The following is a 16617-nucleotide window of genomic DNA, read 5'->3' on the forward strand; positions in this document are numbered from 1 at the left end:
GTGTCATTTAATATTTATTTACAAATATAACATGACTACTACGTATCATAATTTATATTAAAGGCAATTCTTTGCATATTCTTGACAAAAATATTCAGTTTTATGTGAGTATTCAAGTTTATTCCAACAGAATCTGGCAAAGGCCATCGAAGTAGATCAACAGTGTGTGCACTTAACAGTGTTCAAATTCGAAGATTAATGTTATCCTATTAAATAACTTACGATTTTTATTTTAAATTTCCCGCACAGTATTGAACAAGCTACCAACTTAACGATAATTTAGTGTCAACTTATCGTCGATTCGAAACGTGATTCTAATTATTCGTTTGAACTATTTTCTTTAAAAATATCTGCACATTTTCGTGTTTGTCTAATTATGGTCAACTTTACACAGAGAATGTTAGTATTTTTAGCATGTGCGAGCGGTCACACTGTATTTCTACATCTATCAACGACAACAACAAAAAGAGGAAATATAAAAATTTACAAATTCGCAAGCTGCACACAGCGTTTGAGTCGCATTTAAGTCATTTATAGACCATCTAAGGCAAACGATAATAACGCAACTCGGCGCACAAATAGCCAGCGAGTGAATATTCTCATTAGAAGGCCAAGAAAATTCAATTGGAAATATCGATAGCAGCATGTCTGTCAGTGACTTCATAAAAGGTTTGCCCATTCACGACTCCAACAATTTCACACACCTGAGCAACGACCATGGCATACGCACATCGCAGAAGCGCGCTTCTGTCTACTTGCCCACCGAGGATGTGCCCGAGCCCGCACAGCTGATCGTTATGGATAAGCGATGTGTGCTGTTGCGCTATCTCACCCAACAGTGGGACAAGAAGACGCTGCAACGGAAGCGAGAACACGGCTCAGAGTCGAGCACAAATAATGCCAACAGCACCCCGAATGGCAACAGTAGCAAAAAGCGCCCACGCCTAGATGCCAACGAGCTCAACTGAAGCAGCAGTGGACAGTGGAAGGAAGACAGCAGCAAGACGTAAAAACAACGGCACATATAAACACACACACACACACATTCATAATACACAACTCTATGAAGAGCCACAAATTACCATTTCTTTCCCATTTATGCTTAAAATAAAATACTTTACAACTAACTTAAAGCGTACATTAAAGATTTCTTAAGTTTTGTTTTACAAATCAAATTGTGCAATGAAACATGAAATATATATATACATCATCTATCCGTGTCTGCCACAGTTTCTCTTAGAATTGTTGCTCAAACTCTGGTCACAAGTTTTACCCCCTATTTTATTAAGAGGAGAAAGATTCATCAATGGAAATCAATAGGTGCTCGACGGTTTTTAATTCAGAAACAAATAATTGATTTGACTACATTATCTCATTCGTAAAGCTAGACTTAATGGTGTCCCAAATCTTTAGGATCTGGTTTGCCGTACTGCTTCTCCCACCAGACCACATACTCCTTCTTGCGTTGTTCCCGTTTGGCAAAGTACTCGGGGTACTGGGCCTTCTCCAGCGGATGCCAGTAGTCCAGCAGCCAATCGGGCGGAATGACCTCACGCTCGAAGGCGCAGCCACCAGCACTATTTGCAACTAGAAATAAATTGTAAAATAATATAAATATATATAAATCAATGGATAACAGTTTCTACACACAGTTTCTGGGTTGGTAATGCTTCGTTTCGAAAAGCTCCTGTTGACCGCAGGCTAGCAGACGCATCCCTTCGGCCAGACCCTTGTTCCGGTTCTCATCGAAGCGGGCACGCATCTGGACCGCCCGATAACGGAACACATTGCTAGCACCAAGGATAAACAGATGCACAAAGATTTCATTATATAATCAGGCGGTTGTGGATGGGTGTATTGCGTGTGCTTACCGACGATCGTACCAGGCCTCCAGATTGCGTACCGCACGCTTGTAAAGGCTGCACACCTGGCGCTTGTGCGACACAATTGCCAAGGGAACTTGAGCCATGTTTCGTTTGTGGAATATGTGTCTATGATCTGTAATTTGCTACTCACAAACAAAAACAACGACAACAACTGACAAGTGCTGTCAAAAGTTGCATGTGTTGCAAAACGTACTTTGCTGTAATGTTAGCCAACACTGTCATACGGCGTTGCCGTACCGTATGCAGACTGTGTGCTCAATTCAAACTTTATTTAATAAATTATATATATTTACATATGTATATGTATCGTGTATATGAATAAAAATTAAAAAACTATGTCTATTATGAGAAACTGAAAAAATATTGATCTGTGACTTAACTCATAACATTCAGTATACACTGAACAATATGCTCAGGTATTTTCAGCGGATGTTCGCTCAGCTCTCCCGTTTCCTTGTCGTGGATGTAAATCTCATTGACAACTCGATCCTCTTGATCCGCATTCAACGAGGACACCAAAACCATTGAGCCCTCCGAGAGCTCTGCAAGTATTTGTTCGATATCGTGCTCACTGACGGAATCCAACGAATTGGGACTATCCTCCAATGGTGGCTCTTCCGCAATAAAGTCAACAATGTATGTTGCCTCGGTGTCAGTGTCTGTTGGGGTTTCCACATCGCTGACATAGTTGAGCGAACCATCGTCCATATTGATGACAACTTTATCTCGCAGCGGTTTCTTCTCCGTAATCTCCCGCGGCGATTCGCTCAGCAACGAATTTAGCTCCTCTTGTAGCTGTTCACCCTTGGCCATACACAAGGATTGACTGCTCATCTGTTCAGTTGTTTCGCTGATGCAATTCTCTCGTTTTATGATCGCAGGAAAGGCCGGCAGTATTTGCACAGGCACAGGTTGCTGCAGTTCCTCATGCTGCTGCTGCTGCACTTTCTGCTTTACGCCTGCCCTCACTTGTTGCAAGCTAGCTTGTGGCTGCACTTGCTCATAGTCCTTCGGCTGTTGGTTTAGGGGGCGACGCTTCCGCTTTACTCCAACTGCTTCTCCATTCTGCTCAACCAGCTCCGCTCGACGCTTCGCCAGTGCATGCTTGCCCAGCTTCTGCTTGGTCACGTGCTCATTCTCGTACACCAGATCACCATCGCTGAGGTTGCGCGCCGCTTTGCTCTGATGCGATTTGGGGCGCTGTAATCAAAAATGGATTAATCAGCAATCAGCAGCAACAATTAATAATTCATCTTTTTGCATACCTTTTTCGTGGTTTCCGCCTGAGCTGCAACGATTTCCTGCCACTTGCGATCTGCCTCGGCACGCTCGCGATCCTCCTGCTCGAGCTTATCCTTCAGTTCCTGAATATTGAATGCCTTCGGATAGAGCAGCGCCTTATTGATTAGCTGCCCATTGATGCGCTCCTCGCGCTTGTACTTCAGCTTTAAATCGCGCCGCGTGCGCTTGGGAAACATTTGGCACATCAGAGAGAAGTCGGTGCCGATTATTTGCAGGCTGCGATAGAAGCGAACCGTGTCATCCGCTGACCAGGTGGGCGTGCGCTTGTGCCGCCTGTAGAAACCATTATCACCCGTTGTTTCGTCCATGAGTATCAGCGATGAGTTGGCCAAAACTTTGCGTGCTTCCACCTCGGCAGTGGTCTCAATCTCCAATGTCTTCTCATCGATGATCATCTCCCCGTTGGCGTCCAGTTTTAGCTGTGGCACCGGCATGGCTGCAGTGCCACCACCACCGGCCGACGGTTCCGCTTTAGCCTCCAGCAATTCGGAAGATGAGGGCTTCGACTCATCGGAATTGTTTGCCGCCGCCGAGGCAGTTGCCTCTGCCTTGATGGTTGTCACCAGCGGTTTCTGTTCCATGGGATTGCTATCGGGATTGTAAAAGATCATGTCGAACATTTTGAATGTGGACTTGTCCGGAATGCCCTTGTTGAAGCGCGTCTCAAAGTCACGCTTCACATTAATGCGCTGCTGGGCAAGCGACTGGGATTTGTCGCCTTCACCCTTGCCCCGCTGCTTGCCACTGTCCGAGTAGACGGAGCAGCTGGACTCGGTGCGTATGCGTCCCATGCCAGGACTCATAACGCCACCACCCGGAAAGTACTTGGGCGATGCCAGTGACTGCTGTGGCGTTCCACTCGCGCCGCTCATCGATGAGCCGCTCAGGTAGCGCTCCCGGCGCGTAGGCGTGCCCGGCGACTGATAATCCCCGTCGTAGTCGGGCGCCATTGGTGAGCCCACAAAGCTGTTGCGTCGCTGACCAAACACGGGCGTGGGACGCACACGTTGGCGTGCCTGCGCCTTGCTGGGCGACATGGGGAATCCGCTTGCCGTTTTCTGCAAATCCATTTGTATGACATTGTCCTCCAGATCTGAGTGATGGAACACATCATCCAACTGATTGACGTTGCTGGCCGCTGGCATTTTAAATGCAACTTCAGATGCATCCTCCTCAACGCTCTCCTGCTTGGCGAACGGAATGGGGAGGGGCTCCGGTTCGGGTTCTGGTTCAGGTTTCGGTTCTGCATCGGCATCTTCTTTGCGTGGTTTGCGTTTGATTTGACTGAGATTGGCAGTTGCCTTAATGCGTTGCCGTCGCGAGGACATGGCCTAATTTTTGTATTATTTTTCACACATTTACTTGGTGTAATAAATAAATAATTGCAACAACAAAGGGAACCAAAGTGCAGCGCACGAGTTTGTGGCTTACAGTGTTGCACAACGCATTTACAGTACGCAGCTCCTGCAAAACAAGTATGCTGGAATGACACTGTATCATTTATATTACAAATGCAAAGTGTAAAAATAAATATCTGCAGCGCCTTCAGATATATATGACATATAAGCTTCGTTTATATTAAACATGTAACGACTAGCCGACTAAGCACTCTTTATTGGGCCAAAATTCATCGTTGAATGCTTTCAAATATTAATCCCTATTAAGATTTCATTCAATAACTAGATACACTCGTTTGTTTGTTTTATTAAAAAAATATTTGTAGGCTGTGTATCCAGCTTAGAACAGGTGCTGCACAATTTATGACTTTACCAACACCAATTCGAGCAGCAACAACAACAACATAAATTGCAGGTTGCACGTTTTGAACGAAAAATGTGGGCGCCTTGATAACAAAGTAACAACGACGTGAATTCATACATAATATATAAGTAAAAAAATCTTGTCAACAACCGAAGGGGGGCAAAAACAAAATTATACAATTGGCAAAGCAGGGCGACAAATGTGACGCTTCTGCGTGTATGTTGTGTGTGTATCAAAATTTTGCAGCAGAGGAACAGGCAACATTAATCACATTACAGCCGCTGCCGCTGTCCGATTGTTATGCAAGCAGTGCAGCAGCCACCCCCACACCCACCTGTATTGTGCAGCAGCAGCAGCAACAGCAATCAATAAGCCGGTCGCCATGCTGCTCAACCGTCTCGTGTCGGCCATTAAAAATCAATCGAGGGAAACGCTGCGCGCCTGGAGCTATCAATGCGAATCGATAGTTGCGCAGCGTTCGCGTCGCTTGCAGCAACTGATCAGCTTCTATCAGTCCGTCTACGGCACCCAGGGCTTGAAGCAGCTGTGGCGCTCCTATTATCGCCGTGAGTTGCAGCCACCGCTACACGGTTTCATGCTCAGTGCGGTGGGCATTATGGGTCTGAACATGAAGCAGCGGGGCATCGACGGATTTGACTGGAGCAAGGAGCGATTGTCGCTCGCCAATTTCGATTTGTGCCAGCGCGATATTGAGTTCATCAATACACTGCCGGTGAATCAGCTATGCGACAGCTGCAAGCTCAAGAAGATGAAATTCTGCTACTGTTTGCTGGGCAATCAGCGCTGTAAGAAAAGCGGCGGCGTCGTCACTCCCCAAAAAACGGACGATCAGTCGGTGAGCATCAGCAATTGCCGGAGATCTTTACATATGAATGGTAATGCACCAGCTGGTCAAATGCTTATACAGTCGCAGGAGGATCGCAACTGGGAGCCGTATTTCAGCAAAAATGAATTTAGCATTTGGCGGCGAGAGGAGCGCTCCTCGCTCTATTCATACAAGGTCTATGCTCGATTTGATGATATCACTGCCGATGATTTTCTGCATGTACAAACCGATTTGGACTATCGCCGGCAGTGGGACGATACGGCCCTGAGGCTCGAGCTGATTAGTGAGGATCCAGTGCCCGGCAGCAATTCGCATCTCATCTATTGGGAGATGCAGTGGCCGCGCCTGTTTGCCAATCGGGATTATGTGTATTGCCGGCGCTACCACAAGGATGAGTCGAAAAAAATGATATTCGTTTGTAGTCGGGCTGCGGAGCATAAGACATATCCAGCCATTTCGGGCAAGGTGCGCGTCACGGACTATTGGAGCCTGATGGTCATCAAGCCATTCCGTGGCTTTCACGAGCCCGGTCTCCACTTTGTGCTCACATATTACGATGATCCAGGCATACCCATACCGCAGAACATCAAGTCATGGGTAACGCAAAAGCAAATGCCCGAATTCCTAACCAAAATGTATGTGGCGACCAAGAACTATGCCTGCTCGCGTGCCCTCAAGATGAAAGATATGTTCAATAGCTTTACCCTTATCAACGATGAGTACACGGCGAATGATCAACGCGGCAGCTGGCTGGGTAGCCTCAGTCGACATAGACGCAAGCTCAACAGTGACACAAAATCCGAGCGCTAAGCGATCGACCAGCAATCCAGCCCAGATATCCAGACAGCAATAAAAAAACAAATCTGAACGAACAACGACATCAAGAGAAGAAAAGAAAGTACAGCAATGAAAATATACCAACAGAAATTTGATTCGGCCTTCTTACCATCTTATGTTGTAATATATTTTTAACTAAAGATTTAAAATATTAAAGCATTATTAGGGATTATAAAGTTTAATGGAACTGTACAAAAATTATATTCATCAAATGTGCAAAATTGTGCAATAAAACAGCATTCGCAACTTGGAGGCATTTAAAATGTTGAATCTATGTGCCACAAGAAAGAATACATACATGTACAACACACACATATTCTAACAAAACATACGTTTTAAGTTTAGCAGCTTGTTTTTTAAGCAACCAATATAGAAATTACTGAAATTATACATGCGAATATAAAGGAAACCCCCTCTTTAACCAAAAAAATCTACAACAAATTACATTTTTTTTTTATAAGTAACCAAAATAAAAATACAAATTAGATCAATTTTCCAATGAAAAATCATAATTTTTGCCAACATTTTGTTCCGTTTTAGTTATTTTAATCGCGTTTGCTTCATAAACACAGTTTACTATATAAGATTTCATTCGGATTGCCGAAGTTTAGATACCCTTGCAAATATATCGAAGAAAATCAACTTTTGAGTTAGTTAAATTCTTAATGAGTTAAATCAATTTTCAATAGTATTACAGCCAATAAAATAGCAGATTAGAAATATACTTAGCAAGGGATTTTACAATATATATGAAAGAAATTGTAAATATAAAATTAATACAGATTACGGAGATTGATCGAGGGAGAGATAGAGATTTGATAGGTGTATGTTGAGGCTGATCACAGTTCGGTGTGCTCCTTTCCGCTGGGCGGATTGTTCATGTAGGCAATGAAATCTTTGCTGGTGCGTCCGCCATTGTATTCCAGCTTAGTTTTGAGGTATGAAAAGTATATTAAGGTGGGATATCCGCGTACATTGTATTTGGCGCACAATGCCGCATATTGGGTACAATCGACGGCAACAAAGGCAACGCGCGGATCATCCTGCAACGCATTCGCAGCGGCCGTAAACTCCGGCTTTGTATGCTTACAGTGCCCGCACCCTTAAAAGGACGAAAGATGTTAGGATTAAGCAGAATATTTAACAACAGCCAATACTCAATACTTACATGGTGCATAAAACATGACCAGTGCATGTTTTTTGCGCTTCAGTGTCGACGTAAAAGTTTCGTCATTGGGGAAGAGCACCTCACTGCTCTCCGCCTCCTCCTCCCAGCTCTTCTCTGGCGGCGGCGGTGGTGGTGGCTCTTTGGGATCTCGCATAAATTCAACGATTTTGGACGCTTCGCGTACGCTCACATCGAATTTGTAGACACCATTGACAAAGTATTTTACAGTTGGGTAGCCTTTAACCTTGTATTTCTCGCCTATAGACGGTTCCTTGGTGGCATCCAGTGCGGCTAGCACGCCCGGCACATTGCTTTGCTTCATCTCGAGTGCGGCTTTCTCGTACTCCGGTTTCATGCGTTTGCAATGGCCACACCAGGGTGCATAGAACATGACCAGCACCGAGCTCTCATCCTTAAGTGCCGGCTCAAAGCCCTGCGTTGTCAGGTGCACAATTTCCGAGTTTGTATCAGCCGACCAATCGGGTTCCTTCGGCTTAGTCGTTGGCTTGACATTCGGATTCAGCATAAAGGCAACCAGTGCGTCCTTAGTATTCTCGCCCTCATAGGTGAACCGCATCTTGCCATTCTCGAAGTAAATTAAGGTTGGAAAACCTGAAAACAATTTCAATAAGATATTAAATCATGTTAACCTCCAAATTCTTAGATTTTCAGATTTCACTCGGTGATTGAAGGACTCCCAAATATTACCAGTTAAGTTAAACAGCTTGCGAACGGCTGCATTCTCCTGGCGCTCCACATTCATGGCGGCCAACAGATATCCACCTTGGGCTTTGAGTTCCGTTGCAGCTTTGCTGTAGTCCGGCTTCATGCGCTTGCAGAAGCCGCACCACGGCACATGGAACATGACGAGCATGGGCCGTATGTCCTTGCGCATATGTTTGGTGAATGTGGCGGCATCATTGAAATGCAACACATCCGAACCGGCGGGATCCTCTTCCCAGGGCAAATCGCCAGCGGGATCGCGCATAAATGTGATCATGGAGCCAACAGTCAGCTGCCGATCGTAGTCCTTGTGATAGTCACCATCCTTGTAGTGACGCAGTGTATACGGTGCGGGCGTCACCTTCAGTTTTTTGCAGAGCTTCTTACGCTCCTGATTGCCACAATCCACATACAACATGGTTCCTGTACCACGAATCGCTTCCGCCGCTTCCCGAAACACCTTCAATTCCGCGGCAGCCTCCTTAGCGCTGGACACGTACAGGGTCAAAACGTTGTTCTTGGTGCGCAGCAGTTTCTTAAAGTCCTTGTAGTCTCCAATGTCCTCCTGCACAGCGGATGTTTTCGTTTTGCCGGCAACAAGTGCCACCAGCAACAACAGCAGCGGAAATTGCAGCCCAAATTGATGGCGACGAAAACACATATTGATTGCCTTGCACGTTATGTTTAATAAAAGTAGGTAACTAATTTAACAATACGAGTAACTTGTTCAAACTAATGTAATAAACGCATTTTCTTCCCCCCTGCAGATCAACAATTGCAACTTAAAATGCCGATGAAGACGTCAGCGTTTAGCCACAGCGTTGCCACATCGAAAAACTGTTCACACGTCCATTGCCAAAAGTTTACCACAGTCAAAATTTACGTTATTTTCAAATTTATGAAATAAATGGTTGTATTGTCTTTTTAATTGTCTTCTTTTTAATTTAAAAAGTATATTCAGCATGGCAAGCCACATTTAACATGTCGTCATTATGTTATTATGGGTGGCTAATATATGGATAGTAATTGAGTGTGTGTGTTAGCGCCATCTATCGAAGGTTAATGTAAAATAAGCAACGCCACCTGACGGTTGACATGACGACCAGAGGCTTAAGGCGGAGTTGTCAAGAGAAAGACAGTTAGGAAAGAGAAGGAAAAAAGAAAAGATTCCGAAGTTCCCTAGCATCCTACGGTCGATGCAAACAACTACAACTACCTAAGACATTTGAGAAAATGTTGACAACTCAATTGCAACATTTATGTAAGTCTATAATTCCACCTTTCCAGCAACGATTTCTGATCTACTACCACTAACCTTCTGGAATTTACTTCCCTTGTGATCAACGGATTTCAGAATAAAATGCAAACCGATGTCGCAAACCGATGTTTTATACAGATTTCAGTAATGATGATGTTAAGTTATGCCTGATATATAATGATACGACCTCTCAATGATTACTGCAAGTGGACCTACTTTCTTTTTCCGCATTGTTTAAAATGAATTTGCTCCATTTGAACTGCTCTAAGTGTAAGGTTATATCATTTTATCGTTTCTCAAGAAGTAAATGATTTGGGCTTACTTCTTGATCTTAAATTAAAATTCAACAGTCAAATTAAATTCACTCTCAAAAAATCCTTTCAACTTCAGAGTTTATTATACATTCCTCGAATGAATTTAATAACCCGTTCCAGATTTGGAACACAGATCTTGTGGGTGGTCTCCTCAATGTAAATTTGTGTTCCTTTTAGATCGTCTCGTACCTTTTTCCCACTTTCTCTTAATCGCTGTACTATTAATTATTCCTTACAATATACTTTATCACGCAATCAATTCAGAATCGTATACTTCTATTATTAAGAACTCGATTGCATTTTCATCTGCTTTGGTTAAGTAATTCAAACTATTTTCATGGTTTGATTGGGTTTTTCTGAGGTTTCCGAATCAGCAAATGTTAAATAGCTTCTGAAATCTAATAAGTTTTTCTAAAATTAATTTTAGTTTATTAATTCTTAAAACTAATTTAAAATTATATTTTTTATTTAATTTAATCAATTTCGCACTTTTTGCATTTTTTTTTTTGTGTCGCCTGACTTTAATTGATATTAAATAAATAAACAATTATAAATTAAAATGTTGAAAAGAATATGAAATTTGAATAAGGTTGACGAAATATTTTCTTATTGGGTGGGCTGTTCAAAACACAGAGACGCAAACAGACCATACAGAGAGTGACTCACTTGCCTCCCAGTACATCCCCCTGAGCTAGCTAGCATACCGATATACCGCTGCCTCCGATAACAATGTTCTGTTTGTCTCTTGATAAAGAGTATAAAAGCTAAACGCAACGATTCGATTGACAACCATTCCAAAATATTCCACTTTCAAAGTGCGTGATTCGTGGCACAATCGCATAAAGCTCTGACACATTAAAGGATATTTAGAGGCAGCAGGAGACGAAAATTTAAGCAAAAAATTTCAAAAGTATTGTTTATTATAGAACGCAATCAACACCAGTATAAAGATGGCCCTTAAATTCAGTATCAAACACCGCTTCGCATCTAGCCGTGTCAAGTGCGTTGACCTGCATCCGACCGAACCGTGGATGTTGTGCGCTCTTCACAATGGCCACGTACAGATCATGAACTATAAGACCCAGCAATTGGTCAAAGATTTCGAGCTATGCGATCTTCCTGTGCGCTCCGCTCGCTTCGTGGCTCGCCAAAATTGGATTATAACCGGCTCCGATGATAAGCTCATCCGTATTTTCGACTGTAAAACGATGGAGCAGGTCCACTCCTTTGAGGCGCACTCCGATTTCGTGCGCTGCATTGCAGTGCATCCCACAGAGCCCCTGGTGCTGACCAGCAGCGGTACGTTCTTTATTAATGAACATATTTTACAATTTTTAACAATTTGAAAATATGACACATTGCAGACGATAAGCTTATCAAATTGTGGAACTGGGAGAAGATGTGGGAATGTCAGCGCATCTTTGAGGGTCACACACACTATGTCATGCAGATTGTGTTTAACCCGAAGGATAATAACACCTTTGCCTCCGCATCCTTGGACCGTACAGTTAAGGTGTGGCAGCTGGATTCGGTGTCTGCCAACCTTACATTGGAGGGGCACGAGAAGGGTGTCAATTGTGTGGACTACTATCATGGCGATGACAAGTCGTATTTGGTTTCGGGCGCAGATGATCGCTTGGTTAAGATCTGGGATTATGAGAACAAGACCTGTGTACAAACACTCGAGGGGCATGCACAGAACATTACGTCTGTTTGTTTCCACCCCGAGTTGCCCATTGTGCTGACGGGCTCCGAAGATGGAACCGTGCGTATCTGGCACTCGGACACATACAGCTTGGAGACCAGCCTCAACTATGGCTTTGAGCGTGTGTGGTCCATTTCAAGTATGCGTGGCACCAACAACGTTGCCTTGGGGTGCGACGAGGGCTCCATCATTATCAAAGTAAGCACCGAGGAACCGACCAAGTCCAAGTGATAAGGTTGCTTCGGCTCTGTCGGCAACAAGAGCCACCAGTAGCGCAAATTCCAGCCCAAATTGACGGCGACGAATGCACATATTGATTGCCTTGCACGTTCTGCTTAATAAAAGTATGTTACTAATTTAACAATACGAGTAACTTGTTCAAACTAATGTAATATACGCATTTTCTTCCCCCCTGCAGATCAACAATTGGAACTTAAAATGCCGATGAAGACGTCAGCGTTGCCACATCGAAAAAGTGTTTACACGTCCATTGCCAAAAGTTTATCAAAATCCAAATTTCCTTTATTCTTAAAAGTATTAAATAAATGATTTTATTGTCACTTAAACTGTTTTCATGTTATTCCTCAACATCGCAAGCAGCTTTTAAAATGTGTTGCATTTGCGTATATATCGATAGGAAATTATCGCACACCACCACGAAAAAAGGAAATTTAAAGGGCCACATCGCTGAAAAAAACGAAAAGTGTGGCAAGGTCAGCGATATCACCATTGAATGTGACCGCATTTCCGCAAGGTGGCGTTTTGTAGGTTAGGGAGAATTAGCACAATACAAAAAAATCGAAAAGTGAGGCAGGTCATGTTTCTTGGCGCGTACATTTTTTTGTCGTGCGAACGAAGATTGTAGTATCTTTGGGAGTGTACTAACCCTCCGCTATATTTTGGGCTTTTTGGAATAAAATTCGGCGTAATGTGTGCGTTTAAATCAAATCTACGTCCAGTCGAGTGCAAGTCGACTGCGTGCCTTTGATTATACCCAAACGAACAATAGATCGTGCCAAACCAAAATTCAACGCCCCAGGCGTAGTGCTTCAGCACATCCAGTCCAAATTCCTACTATTTAAGTAAATGTTGTATAAATGATAGATGATAATTTATGTATTTTTATTTATTTGTTAAGTAATTTGTATATTTATTTGTCATTCTAATCTACTCATATATTTATTATTAATTTCAAAATTTAAAATTACACCATTGTCATTCCATAAAATCCGGCGTCCGGATTTTTGCCAAGTTTAGGTCACAATTTTTTGGCACCAAACCACACCGAATACTTATATTAGAGCTCTAATAGGGTAGGATAGGGATTGAGGGTCACCGAAATAACAATAATCATATTCGTTCGATTTTTTTTTGATTTGTCGGACTTGGCAAGTCTCGATTCAAATTCAAAATTGAATTGCCGGTTGAAACTCACAACGCTACCTAGCGACATGTTTTGTCGTTATTTAGTTATATCGAATGTTTGTTAATAAATTATAAGCGGAGGGGAGAATCGCCGGGAGCATGGAATAAATTAATCGTCAATTCCAATTTAAGGGCGATGGGCAAAACAAATCCGTGTAGGATCATTGCAGGAAGGGCGGGTACGTCGTGGCCATGAACAGCTGTTTCGTTGTTTTGGTGTGTGCATGTAGGTCTCTATATAGTGTTCTGTAGGTCAAGTTAATTTTGGAGTGAGTACCGTCCACGGGTAGGGTTGGAGGTAGCCACCCCTGGGAATACCGAGCTAGTCGAGGTTGCCCACTAGGAAACACTGCACGTGTTACACATTTAAATACTGTTTGCCATGCTGAATATACTTTTTAAATTAAAAAGAAGACAATTTAAAAGGCAATAAAACTATTTATTAAATTATTAAAACTATTCATAAATTTGAAAATAACGTAAATTTTGACTTTGGTAAACTTTTGGCAATGGACGTGTAAACATTTTCTCTTCATCGGCATTTTAAGTTCCAATTGTTGATCTGCAGGGGGGAAGAAAATGCGTTTATTACATTAGTTTGAACAAGTTACTCGTATTGTTAAATTAGTTACATACTTTTATTAAGCAGAACGTGCAAGGCAATCAATATGTGCATTTGTCGCCATCAATTTGGGCTGGAATTTCCGCTGCTGGTGGCACTTGTTGCCGGCAGAGCCGAAGCAACCTTATCCATGGACATGGTCGGTTCCTCGCTGCTTACTTTGATAATGATGGAGCCTTCGTCGCACCCCATGGCAACGTTGTTGGTGCCACCCATACTGGAAATGGACCACACACGCTCAAAGCCATAGTTGAGGCTGGTCTCCAAGCAGTATGTGTCCGAGTGCCAGATACGCACGGTTCCATCTTCGGAGCCCGTCAGTACAATGGGCAACTCGGGGTGGAAACAAACAGACGTAATGTTCTGTGCATGCCCCTCGAGTGTTTGTACACAGGTCTTGTTCTCATAATCCCAGATCATAACCAAGCGATCATCTGCGCCCGAAACCAAATACGACTTGTCATCGCCATGATAGTAGTCCACACAATTGACACCCTTCTCGTGCCCCTCCAATGTAAGGTTGGCAGACACCGAATCCAGCTGCCACACCTTAACTGTACGGTCCAAGGATGCGGAGGCAAAGGTGTTATTATCCTTCGGGTTAAACACAATCTGCATGACATAGTGTGTGTGACCCTCAAAGATGCGCTGACACTCCCACATCTTCTCCCAGTTCCACAATTTAATAAGCTTATCGTCTGCAATGTGTCATATTTTCAAATTGTTAAAAATTGTTAAATATGTTCATTAATAAAGAACGTACCGCTGCTGGTCAGCACCAGGGGCTCTGTGGGATGCACTGCAATGCAGCGCACGAAATCGGAGTGCGCCTCAAAGGAGTGGACCTGCTCCATCGTTTTACAGTCGAAAATACGGATGAGCTTATCATCGGAGCCGGTTATAATCCAATTTTTGCGAGCCACGAAGCGAGCGGAGCGCACAGGAAGATCGCATAGCTCGAAATCTTTGACCAATTGCTGGGTCTTATAGTTCATGATCTGTACGTGGCCATTGTGAAGAGCGCACAACATCCACGGTTCGGTCGGATGCAGGTCAACGCACTTGACACGACTAGATGCGAAGCGGTGCTTGATATCGAATTTAAGGGCCATCTTTATACTGGTGATGATTGCGTTCAATAATAAACAATACTTTTCAAATTGTTTGCTTAAATTTTCGTCTCCTGCTGCCTCTAAATATCCTTTAATGTGTCAGAGCTTTTTGCGATTGTGCCACAAATCACGCACTTCGAAAGTGGAATATTTTGGAATGGTTGTCAATCGAATCGTTGCGTTTAGCTTTTATACTCTTTATCAAGAGACAAACAGAACATTGTTATCGGAGGCAGCGGTATATCGGTATGCTAGCTAGCTCAGGGGGATGTACTGGGAGGCAAGTGAGTCACTCTCAGTATGGTCTGTTTGCGTCTCTGTGTTTGGTGTTTTGAACAGCCCACCCAATAATAAAATATTTCGTCAACCTTATTCAAATTTCATATTCTTTTCAACATTTCAATTTATAATTGTTTATTTATTTAATATCAACTAAAGTCAGGCGCACACAAAAAAAAAAATCAAAAAGTGCGAAATAAATTAAATTAAATAAAAAATATAATTTTAAATTAATTGTAAGAATTAATAAAGTAAAATTAATTTAAGAACAACTTATTAGATTTATTACGTGATCAAGTCGATTGTAATTGTTACAGACGACTCCAACCCTGCCCGTGGACGGTACTCACTCCAAAATTAACTTGACCTACAGAACACTATATAGACACCTACATGCACATGCGTACCCGCCCTTCCTGCAATGATCCTACACGGATTTGTTTTGCCCATCGCCCTTAAATTGGAATTGACGATTAATTTATTCCATGCTCCCGGCGATTCTCCCCTCCATTAAACTTACTCACAGATCATTATATTCCCTTATAATTTATTAACAAACATCTGATATAACTAAATAACGACAAAACACGCCGCTAGGTGGCGTTGTGAGTTTCAAACGGCAATTCAATTTTGAATTTGAATCGAGACTCTTGCCAAATCGAACGAATATGATCATTGTTATTTCGGTGACCCTCAATCCCTATCCTACCATATTAGAGCTCTAATATAAGTATTCGGTGGGGTTTGGTGCCAAAAAAATGTGACCTAAACTTGGCCAGAATCCGGACGCCAGATTTTATGGAATGACAATGGTGTAATTTTAAATATTGAAATGAATAATAAATATATGAGTAGTAGGAATAAGTCGAGTAGATTACTATAAAGAATAATTCCGAAGATCCCTAGCATCCTACGGTCGATGCAAACAATTACAACTACCTAAGACATTTGAGAAAATGTTGACAACTCAATTGCAACAGTGTAAGTCTACAATTCCACCTTTCCAGCAACGATTTCTGAAATATAGGTCTACTACCACTAACCTTCTTGAATTTACTTTCCTTGTGATTAAAGGATTTCAGAATAAAATGCTAACCGATGTCGCAAACCGATGTTTTATACTGATTTCAGTAATGATGATGTTAAGTTATGCCTGATATATAATGATACGACCTCTCACTGATTACTGCAGGTGGACTTACTTTCTTTTTCCGCATGGTTTAAAATGAATTTGCTCCATTTGAACTGCTCTAAGTGTAAGGTTATATCATTTTATCGTTTCTCAAGAAGTAAATGATTTGGGCTTACTTCTTGATCTTAAATTAAAATTCAACAGTCAAATTAAATTCACTCTCAAAAAATCCTTTCAACTTCAGAG

The 16617-nt window shown here is 42.5% G+C and overlaps 7 protein-coding genes across 7 annotated transcripts; 3 read left to right on the forward strand and 4 right to left on the reverse strand.

Annotated features, from left to right (window-relative positions):
* Positions 1 to 126: 126 nt before the first annotated feature.
* On the forward strand, positions 127 to 1127 carry LOC6566814 (DET1- and DDB1-associated protein 1). Its single transcript, XM_032739243.2, has one exon. The coding sequence runs from the start codon at positions 645 to 647 to the stop codon at positions 966 to 968; it is 324 nt and encodes a 107-aa protein (XP_032595134.1). The 5' UTR covers positions 127 to 644; the 3' UTR covers positions 969 to 1127.
* A 180-nt stretch (positions 1128 to 1307) lies between these two features.
* Positions 1308 to 2077, reverse strand: LOC6566690 (NADH dehydrogenase [ubiquinone] 1 beta subcomplex subunit 9). Its single transcript, XM_001992743.3, has 3 exons — positions 1872 to 2077; positions 1651 to 1790; positions 1308 to 1587 (listed from the first exon to the last, which is right to left on the reverse strand). The coding sequence occupies exons 1-3, from the start codon at positions 1967 to 1969 to the stop codon at positions 1391 to 1393; spliced, it is 435 nt and encodes a 144-aa protein (XP_001992779.1). The 5' UTR covers positions 1970 to 2077; the 3' UTR covers positions 1308 to 1390.
* A 9-nt stretch (positions 2078 to 2086) lies between these two features.
* LOC6566691 (transcription factor TFIIIB component B'' homolog) lies at positions 2087 to 4617 on the reverse strand. Its single transcript, XM_001992744.2, has 2 exons — positions 3152 to 4617; positions 2087 to 3086 (listed from the first exon to the last, which is right to left on the reverse strand). The coding sequence occupies exons 1-2, from the start codon at positions 4514 to 4516 to the stop codon at positions 2262 to 2264; spliced, it is 2190 nt and encodes a 729-aa protein (XP_001992780.1). The 5' UTR covers positions 4517 to 4617; the 3' UTR covers positions 2087 to 2261.
* A 339-nt stretch (positions 4618 to 4956) lies between these two features.
* On the forward strand, positions 4957 to 6936 carry LOC6566692 (stAR-related lipid transfer protein 7, mitochondrial). The gene has a single exon (XM_001992745.2). The coding sequence runs from the start codon at positions 5332 to 5334 to the stop codon at positions 6604 to 6606; it is 1275 nt and encodes a 424-aa protein (XP_001992781.1). The 5' UTR covers positions 4957 to 5331; the 3' UTR covers positions 6607 to 6936.
* Positions 6937 to 7145: 209 nt separating this feature from the next.
* On the reverse strand, positions 7146 to 9185 carry LOC6566693 (protein disulfide-isomerase A5). The gene is made up of 3 exons (XM_001992746.3): positions 8510 to 9185; positions 7802 to 8413; positions 7146 to 7735 (listed from the first exon to the last, which is right to left on the reverse strand). Exons 1-3 carry the CDS (start codon positions 9183 to 9185, stop codon positions 7473 to 7475), a joined length of 1551 nt encoding a protein of 516 aa, XP_001992782.1. The 3' UTR covers positions 7146 to 7472.
* Positions 9186 to 11046: 1861 nt separating this feature from the next.
* Positions 11047 to 12361, forward strand: LOC6571045 (coatomer subunit beta'). The gene is made up of 3 exons (XM_001997217.3): positions 11047 to 11395; positions 11461 to 12145; positions 12220 to 12361. The coding sequence occupies exons 1-2, from the start codon at positions 11047 to 11049 to the stop codon at positions 12030 to 12032; spliced, it is 921 nt and encodes a 306-aa protein (XP_001997253.2). The 3' UTR covers positions 12033 to 12145; positions 12220 to 12361.
* Positions 12362 to 13656: 1295 nt separating this feature from the next.
* On the reverse strand, positions 13657 to 15120 carry LOC6570249 (coatomer subunit beta'). Its single transcript, XM_001996265.3, has 3 exons — positions 14612 to 15120; positions 13863 to 14546; positions 13657 to 13788 (listed from the first exon to the last, which is right to left on the reverse strand). The coding sequence occupies exons 1-2, from the start codon at positions 14958 to 14960 to the stop codon at positions 13912 to 13914; spliced, it is 984 nt and encodes a 327-aa protein (XP_001996301.2). The 5' UTR covers positions 14961 to 15120; the 3' UTR covers positions 13657 to 13788; positions 13863 to 13911.
* Positions 15121 to 16617: the final 1497 nt, after the last annotated feature.

The sequence above is a fragment of the Drosophila grimshawi genome, unplaced genomic scaffold, assembly GCF_018153295.1.
Source record: "Drosophila grimshawi isolate 15287-2541.00 unplaced genomic scaffold, ASM1815329v1 contig_1377, whole genome shotgun sequence".
Lineage (NCBI taxonomy): Eukaryota > Metazoa > Arthropoda > Insecta > Diptera > Drosophilidae > Drosophila > Drosophila grimshawi.

Excerpts from the sequence above, each read along its gene's own strand:
- LOC6566693 (XM_001992746.3), bottom strand. The coding sequence starts at position 9,185 with ATGTGTTTTCGTCGCCATCAATTTGGGCTGCAATTTCCGCTGCTGTTG. Across the intron at positions 8,414-8,509 it reads CAAGCTGTTTAACTTAACTG|GTTTTCCAACCTTAATTTAC; the intron begins GTAATATTTGGG and ends AATTGTTTTCAG. Across the intron at positions 7,736-7,801 it reads GGTCATGTTTTATGCACCAT|GGTGCGGGCACTGTAAGCAT; the intron begins GTAAGTATTGAG and ends CGTCCTTTTAAG.
- LOC6566692 (XM_001992745.2), top strand. The coding sequence starts at position 5,332 with ATGCTGCTCAACCGTCTCGTGTCGGCCATTAAAAATCAATCGAGGGAA.
- LOC6570249 (XM_001996265.3), bottom strand. The coding sequence starts at position 14,960 with ATGGCCCTTAAATTCGATATCAAGCACCGCTTCGCATCTAGTCGTGTC. Across the intron at positions 14,547-14,611 it reads CCTGGTGCTGACCAGCAGCG|ACGATAAGCTTATTAAATTG; the intron begins GTACGTTCTTTA and ends GACACATTGCAG.
- LOC6571045 (XM_001997217.3), top strand. The coding sequence starts at position 11,047 with ATGGCCCTTAAATTCAGTATCAAACACCGCTTCGCATCTAGCCGTGTC. Across the intron at positions 11,396-11,460 it reads CCTGGTGCTGACCAGCAGCG|ACGATAAGCTTATCAAATTG; the intron begins GTACGTTCTTTA and ends GACACATTGCAG.
- LOC6566690 (XM_001992743.3), bottom strand. The coding sequence starts at position 1,969 with ATGGCTCAAGTTCCCTTGGCAATTGTGTCGCACAAGCGCCAGGTGTGC. Across the intron at positions 1,791-1,871 it reads GAGGCCTGGTACGATCGTCG|CAATGTGTTCCGTTATCGGG; the intron begins GTAAGCACACGC and ends CCTTGGTGCTAG. Across the intron at positions 1,588-1,650 it reads GCATTACCAACCCAGAAACT|TTGCAAATAGTGCTGGTGGC; the intron begins GTGTGTAGAAAC and ends ATTTATTTCTAG.
- LOC6566814 (XM_032739243.2), top strand. The coding sequence starts at position 645 with ATGTCTGTCAGTGACTTCATAAAAGGTTTGCCCATTCACGACTCCAAC.
- LOC6566691 (XM_001992744.2), bottom strand. The coding sequence starts at position 4,516 with ATGTCCTCGCGACGGCAACGCATTAAGGCAACTGCCAATCTCAGTCAA. Across the intron at positions 3,087-3,151 it reads AGGCGGAAACCACGAAAAAG|CGCCCCAAATCGCATCAGAG; the intron begins GTATGCAAAAAG and ends TTTTGATTACAG.